This window comes from Rhipicephalus sanguineus, chromosome 7 (genome assembly GCF_013339695.2).
Source record: "Rhipicephalus sanguineus isolate Rsan-2018 chromosome 7, BIME_Rsan_1.4, whole genome shotgun sequence".
NCBI lineage: Eukaryota > Metazoa > Arthropoda > Arachnida > Ixodida > Ixodidae > Rhipicephalus > Rhipicephalus sanguineus.
The window spans coordinates 22,802,791-22,810,300 of NC_051182.1; the positions used below are offsets into that span (position 1 = coordinate 22,802,791).

The 7,510-nt window shown below is 49.1% G+C and overlaps 1 protein-coding gene across 1 annotated transcript; it reads right to left on the reverse strand.

The window, feature by feature from the left end:
* Nucleotides 1-621: 621 nt before the first annotated feature.
* Nucleotides 622-4,932, reverse strand: LOC119398542 (uncharacterized). The gene is made up of 2 exons (XM_049417343.1): nucleotides 3,754-4,932; nucleotides 622-675 (listed from the first exon to the last, which is right to left on the reverse strand). Exons 1-2 carry the CDS (start codon nucleotides 4,927-4,929, stop codon nucleotides 622-624), a joined length of 1,230 nt encoding a protein of 409 aa, XP_049273300.1. The 5' UTR covers nucleotides 4,930-4,932.
* Between the last annotated feature and the right edge of the window lie 2,578 nt (nucleotides 4,933-7,510).

Here is a 7,510-nt window from a genome sequence, read left to right on the forward strand (position 1 = left end):
AGGGGAAATCGGCGGTCGCCCTTTCCTATCCCCCTCTCTTATTTTTTTCTTTCCTATCTTCTTTCCTTTCTGTCCTGTCTCCTTTTTCTTCAGTTACTTCCCCGTTTTCATAGGCGGCTCGGGTTAACCGTGTATATGTGTCCTCTCTTGGACATAGTATATTAGGTTATAGCGGCATTGTACGGCTGGCGTTTGCAGCCTTACATGGTAAGTGCTGTGGACTCCATGGTGGGTTGGACTCCATGGTGGGTGGCCGCCACTGCTGCCGAAACACACATTTATCATGGAAACAGTTCCATTTCCCCGCCTCCTTGATCGTTACCCTCACAAGAGGGTGCGCACCGACGAAATACTCAACTCTTTGACCCGACCAACAGAAACATTCTCTAAATTTCATGTACTCCACAGCCAGAACCCCGAAAAACTAGCAAGAACTATTTCCCCTTTCATAGTTGCAAAATCCTTGACGGAAGCCTTTGGGCCGAGCTACAAGGTAACCAAATGGCAAGCGGTGACCTTCTTCTCGAGGTCCCAGCTAAACAACAGTACCAGTAACTCTGCAATCTTGTAACACTTGGAAACGTACCCATTTCAGTGTCACCCCATAGGTCCATGAACAGCTCACGCGGAGTCGTTTCGGAAACCGACCTCATTGACCTGTCTGAAGATGAACTTCTAGAGAGATGGAAGAACCAAACCGTGACCAATGTAAAACGGATCGTTATTAGGAGAGAAGGCAAGGAAATCCCCACTGTTGCAATGAAGACGCCGATATGCGAAAGCCGTTTATTGCAGCTCATGGCAGAAACACATATGACACGACACAGCTTGGTCGCCGCGCTTTTAACAGGATAACAGCGCCAACAAAGGATGCGCGCGCAGGCTCTGCGCACTGAACAGCAGAGGGCAGATAATAGTCACAGCCACGTTTGACGCGATTACAACACTCCCCCACAAACAAAATCACATTCAATGGTACATCAGTCGATCTGGTGGCCGTGTCACCCGTGTGCTACGTCTAAGTACAGGAGGGGTGTGCGGCGGCTGTGGTGACGACACTGGCGGTTGTGCTGAGCAATTTCCCTTTTCCAAAATATCACTGGCATGCGGCAAAGACATTTCATCACCACAGTCTTCCACATACTCGTCATGTTTCAAAGAAGTGCAACGTAGGTGATCGGCATGCACAAAGCGCGTTTGTTTATCAACATTCACCAGGTACGTTACCGGAGATTTCACGCTCACAATGTTTCCAGGTCGCCACTTTACAAGTTCACCACGAACAGTACGCACGAGCACACGATCGCCCACAGAAAATGCTCTAGGCCTTCCCCTACGTCTATTTGCACTGCGCACTTCTCTCTCGGACTTCGAATTGATCGTACCTTCCATGTCTGGTTTGAGCAGAGAAAGTCTTGTCCGCAGCTTTCTCTTTAAAAATAACTCTGCTGGTGTTTTACCAGTGAATGTGTGCGGCGTAGTTCTGTACGCGAAAAGGAAGTTGTCAACTCTGTGTTGCAAGGATCTGGAACTGTGGCTCCGTTCATCCTCTAGCAGTTGCTTTAGCAATGACTGCTTAACAGTCTGCACGGCTCGTTCTGCTGCGCCGTTAGATTGAGGATGATAAGGCGGAGTCAAAGTATGTTTGACCCCGTTTGCCTGCAAGAAATCATCAAACTCTTTCGCTCGAAACTGTGGCCCGTTGTCCGTAACTATCTCCTGAGGCAACCCATAGCTTGCAAACAATGACCTTACTGTTTCAATGGTCTTTTGCTCCGTTGTTGAATTCATTATTTTGACATCTACCCACTTGGAGTGTGAATCGACTGCGACCAGAAACATCTTGTTTTCTTTTTCTGCAAAGTCGAGGTGCACTCGCTCCCAACTGTTAGTGCACCACCTCCATGGGGTCAGTGGCGCTGGCTGGCCCACTGGCCTTACACTCTGGCAGATGTGACATTGTTTTACAGTTTGTTCGAGGCTGCTGTCGATTCCGGGCCACCATACCATTGGCCTCGCCAGGGCCTTCATTTTACTGATTCCCATGTGTTGTTCATGTAACAGCAACAGTACTTCCTGTTGAAGAGCGCGGGGTATAACCACTCGGTTCTCCCAAATTAAGCAGGCATCATCTACCGAAAGTTCAAACCGTCTTACAAAGAACGGTTGATACTGCGCATCTACCGACCGCGGCCAGCCATGCCATGTCATTTCACGCACAGCACTCAAGACAGAGTCCTTAGATGTTTCATGTGCGATGTCCTTTGCAGTTAAGGGCAATTCTCTGGCAGGAGAAAAGTAAAAAATCTTATCTACATCATCCGTGTTTTCAGACAATGGTAGACGCGACAAGCCGTCAGCATTGCTAATCTTTGCCCCTGCTTTGTGCACAATGCGGAAACGGTAGTTCGACAGAAAAATGGCCCAGCGGTGGACTCGCGCCGCTGCCACAGCACTGCTGTGATGTCTAGCTTCAAAAATTATCGTGAGTGGTTGATGGTCAGTGATAATAACGAAGCTGCGGCCATAAAGATACTTATGAAATTTCTTTACGCCGAAAATGATGGCGAGTGCCTCTTTCTCAATGTGGGCATAGTTTCTTTCCGCCTGTGACATTGATCTGGAAGCGAATGCGACCGGACGCTCAACGCCATTCACTACGTGCGATAACACCGCGCCCAGCCCGTAAGCAGATGCATCACATGTCAGCTGGATTTCCTTTTTTACGTCATACAGCTCCAAGACTGTTTCTTTAGTTAGCAACTGCTTACATCGCCTGAAACAGTCATCGCACTGACGCGACCACTGCCATATGCTTCCCTTGCGTAGAAGCTGGTGAAGCGGTTCTAGTTGTCCGGCCAAATTGGGCAAAAATTTTGCATAGAAGTTCACTAGGCCCAAAAATGCCCTCAACTGGGTCACATTGCTCGGTTTCGGTGCTTCAAGGATTGCTTTTACTTTATTCGCCGTGGGATGCAGACCGTGTTGGTCTATTTCGTGCCCTAGGTATTGTACCCTTTCTTGAAAGAAAACGCATTTCGCCACATTTACTCGGATCCCGTGCTTTCTCAGAGCATTTAGCACTTCCTTCGTTCGTTTGTAGCACTCTGGTAGGTCTTTCCCAGCAATCAGCACGTCGTCTAAGTAACAGGCTGTGCCAGGTATGCCCTGCAAAACCTGATCCATGACTGCCTGAAACATAGCAGGCGCACTCGCAACGCCGTACGGCAACCGCCGGTATCTAAAGAGACCCATGTGCGTGTTAACCATTAGAAGTTCTTCGGCATGCTTGTCCAACTCCAGCTGTAAATAAGCTTTTGCCAAGTCTAACACAGTGAATACAGTTCCTCCCACCAGGGATGCAAAGATATCCTCAGGAAGTGGCAAGGGATAGTGATCTACCTCGATGCACTTGTTCACACTGACTCTATAGTCACCACATATCCTTATTTTTGGTCCATTTTTCTTGGGCACAATTACTAGTGGCGTTGCCCAGGTGCTGTGCCGCACCCGGTAAATTACTTCAGCCTTCTCTAGTTCCGCCAGTTCTTTTTCCACTTGTTCTCGCAAGGCATACGGTGCAGGCCTCGCCTTACAGAAAACTGGAACTGCATTCTCTTTCGTGCGAATGCTACCCTTGTATCCTTTTATAGCACCATAGCCTGCTTGAAAAACATCAGCGTGCTGTTGTTTTAATGATTCTACAGCTCCTTGAGTTTTTAGAGGCGCGACTGCTTGTACTTTAAGCGCAACCTCATGCAGTTTCTGCAAGGCATCAGGCAAGTTCACTTTTATCTTTGCGAGCCAGTCACGACCGAGGAGCACCGGCATGTGCACCCCTTCTTCATACTTGGCAATGACAAGTGGTAGGCGGTGGCTTTGCTTCCCGCACTTCACATCGACTTGGGCAACGCCCCTTACATTGATTGCGGTGCCGTTGTACACTCCGAGTTTTACGTCCTCACAGTTGTACGATAGGTCAGGGAAGTTCTCTGCAAAGTCTTTCTCAGACATGATTGTAACGGCAGCCCCCGTGTCCAATTCCATCGGTACTTCGTGACCGTTTATGATTACTTTTACTACTATGGGAGGCGGACTGCCTGCTCTGTTTGTTTGACATATAGTCAGCAAATCCTGCAAATCCTGCTCTGTTGCCGGTACTTCTACAGCATGAACAACTCGCGTTTTGCACATTTTTGCGACATGACCACGTTTAGAACACTTAAAACAAGCACTTTTTAAAAATGGACACCTTGTAGGAGCGTGCTGACCACCGCACCTATGACACTCTACTGCAGTTTTTTGCGTATAGTTTTTTTCCAGTACCTTGCTTGTTGCGTTAGGCTTCCCTTGGCTTCCTTGCCAGTACAGTTGAGCGTTGCTGGCCCCAGCGCTGTCGCACAGCATGTCCTGGGTGTCCTTCTGTGCAGCCTCCATGGCGGTGGATACCTTGCACACCCGTTCCCAGGTGACCTCGTCGTCGGGCAAGGCGAGAAGACGGCATCGGATGGTGTCGCTCCGTAGTCCGGCAATTAGGCGGTCCCGTAGCGCTTCTTGGAGGAAATTTCCGAAAGAACATGTCGCTGCGAGCCTCTTCAATTCCACAAGAAACTGTGCGATGGTTTCATTTGACTCCTGGTTCCGCCGGTAGAAGTGGTATCGCTCGGTGACCACAGACTGCTTCAGGGCGTAGTGCTGTTGCAGCACCTTCTTGGCGTCTTCGTACTTTACTTCGGTGGGCGTTTTCGGCAGCAGTAAGCTACGCAGTGTCACGTAGGCCTTCTCTCCTATTATGGTCAGGAAGACTTCAAGCTTCTTTCCGTCGTCTATTTCATTTGCTTTCGCAAATAGTTCGAACCTTTCTAGGTAGACGTCAATGTTTCCCGAGTCCGGGCAGAACTCCGGCAGCTTGCCGTAAGTGGTGGCCATAGCTTCAGTGCCGCTTCATCCCATCCTCGTCGCCAATGTTGCAATGAAGACGCCGATATGCGAAAGCCGTTTATTGCAGCTCATGGCAGAAACACATATGACACGACACAGCTTGGTCGCCGCGCTTTTAACAGGATAACAGCGCCAACAAAGGATGCACGCGCAGGCTCTGCGCACTGAACAGCAGAGGGCAGATAATAGTCACAGCCACGTTTGACGCGATTACAACACCCACAAAACATCTCATTCTTACATTTGCATCCAGTGTTCTCCCTCAAACCATCGAAACAGGTTACATTAAATTAACTGTCAGACCATACATTCCTAATCCCAGACGTTGTTTCCAATGCCAGAGATTCGGCCACGGATCATTGAGCTGCCGTGGTCATCAAATGTGTGCTAAATGCGGTGTGCAAGGTCACATATCCGACAACTGTAATGGCGCACCGCACTGTGTCAACTGTAACGGCGATCATCCGGCGTACTCACGCGCATGTCCAAACTGGCAAAAAGAAAAAGAAATCATTACACTAAAGTACAAGGAGAACATTTCTTTCCGCGAAGCCCATAAAAGGTGCTCGCCATTTCACACCACACCCTACGCTGATGTGGCGCGCCGGGGGGCAACGTCGCATCGGCCTCCGCCACTCCCTCGGTCCACGCAGAGCGAACCGTCGGCTGTGGCGCCTGCCCCCAAGGCGGCAGTAGTTCAATCTACTCCGCCAACTTGCAAAGAGAGCCCGTTGACTCCAGGGTCATCGGGTCTCAAGGCCTCGTCTCGCCAGGCGAGGCCCGAAACTCGAACCACCAGCTCGCACGTGCGGGCATCCAGTGCCTCCCAGGAGGCAATGGAGACTACTTCGGCACCCCCTGGTGCCGAAAGATTGGCGCAGCTCCCTGGAGCGTGCTAAGAAAACTAAGAAACCGATAACGGGACCGGAGGACGGCCCTGTTACTTGAGTTCCAAGTCCCCACCTAAACAACCACAACTCCCGTTGCGTACACACAGCACTACCTTAGTTTATCATGAACACGCAAATAATCCAATGGAACGTGAGGGGCCTTCTCATGAACCTCGACGATGATCAAGAACTTCTCCACAAACACAAACCAGAAGTGCTGTGTGTACAGGAAACACACTTGAAACCAATACATACTGACTTTCTCAGACAGTACATCATCTTCCACAAAGATCGCCAGGATGCTCTCACATCCTCTGGCGGCGTTGCTATAATATTGGATAGAAATGTAGCATGTCGGGTATTGCAGTTGCAAACTCCCCTGGAGGCAGTGGCCGTTCGCGCTGTTCTTTTCAGCAAGCTCATAACTATTTGCTCAGTCTATATACCCCCACACTACCAGTTACACAAACACGAATTTCAGGCCTTTATTGATGAATTGCCAGAGCCATACCTCGTCCTTGGCGATTTCAATGCACACAGCAGCTTGTGGGGGGACTCTCGCAGCGATGCGCGAGGCCGTCTCATTGAGCAGTTTCTGTTCTCCGCTGGTGCATGCCTGCTCAATAAGAAGGAGCCTACATTTTTTAGCCTTGCAAACAGGAGTTACTCATCTATCGTTCTTAGTATTGTTTCACCCACCCTTTTACTTGATTTTAACTGGGACGTCATTAAAGACCCCTACGGTAGCGACCATTTTCCCATACTCTTAAGCACTCCAAAAGAAAACGAACCTCCACCACAGGCTCCCCAGTGGAAAGCTGATGCAGCAGATTGGGAGAAATTTCGAACTCTTACCAGTGTCTCCTGGGTTGAGATGTCGTCCTTGGAAATTGGTGCTGCTGTTCAGTTTTTTACCGCTTTTATTATTGACGCCGCTTCGAAATCCATTCCCCAATCAAGTGGCACTGTCTCCAAACGTCGTGTCCCATGGTGGAACGACGATTGCCGGAACGCTCGAAAAAAGCAAAACGAAGCGTGGGGGATACTCCGCGACTCCCCTACTGCTGAGAATCTTATCAATTTTAAACAGATCAAGTCCTAAGGCAGGCGAACACGCCGACAAGCAAGAAGAGAGAGCTGGCAGAAGTATTTATCAGGTATTAACTCATACACAGACGAGGCTAAGACGTGGAACAGGGTAAATAGGGTAAGAGGCAAACAAACACATTCACTTCCTTTAGTAAACACAGATGGCAACAGTCTGGAAGACCAAGCACTCTCTCTTGGTGCACATTTTGAACGCGTGTCCAGCTCTTCGCACTACTCCGACACGTTCAAACGACACAAAACAACTATAGAAAGGCAAAAGTTAGAAAGAAATTGTGCAAAAAACGAATCCTTCAACGAACCATTCAACTTAGCTGAACTGCAAGCAGCGCTTAACTGCTGCAATGAATCTGCCCCAGGATCTGACCGTGTTATATACCAAATGCTTAAACACTTACCCTACGAAACACAGAAAACTCTCCTCTGCCTCTATAACGCTGTATGGACTTCCGGCGAGATTCCCTCTGCCTGGAAAGAGGCCATTGTGATCCCTGTTCTGAAACAGGGAAAAGATCCATCTAGTGTTTGCAGCCATAGGCCATAGCATTAACAAGCTGCCTTTGTAAAGTATT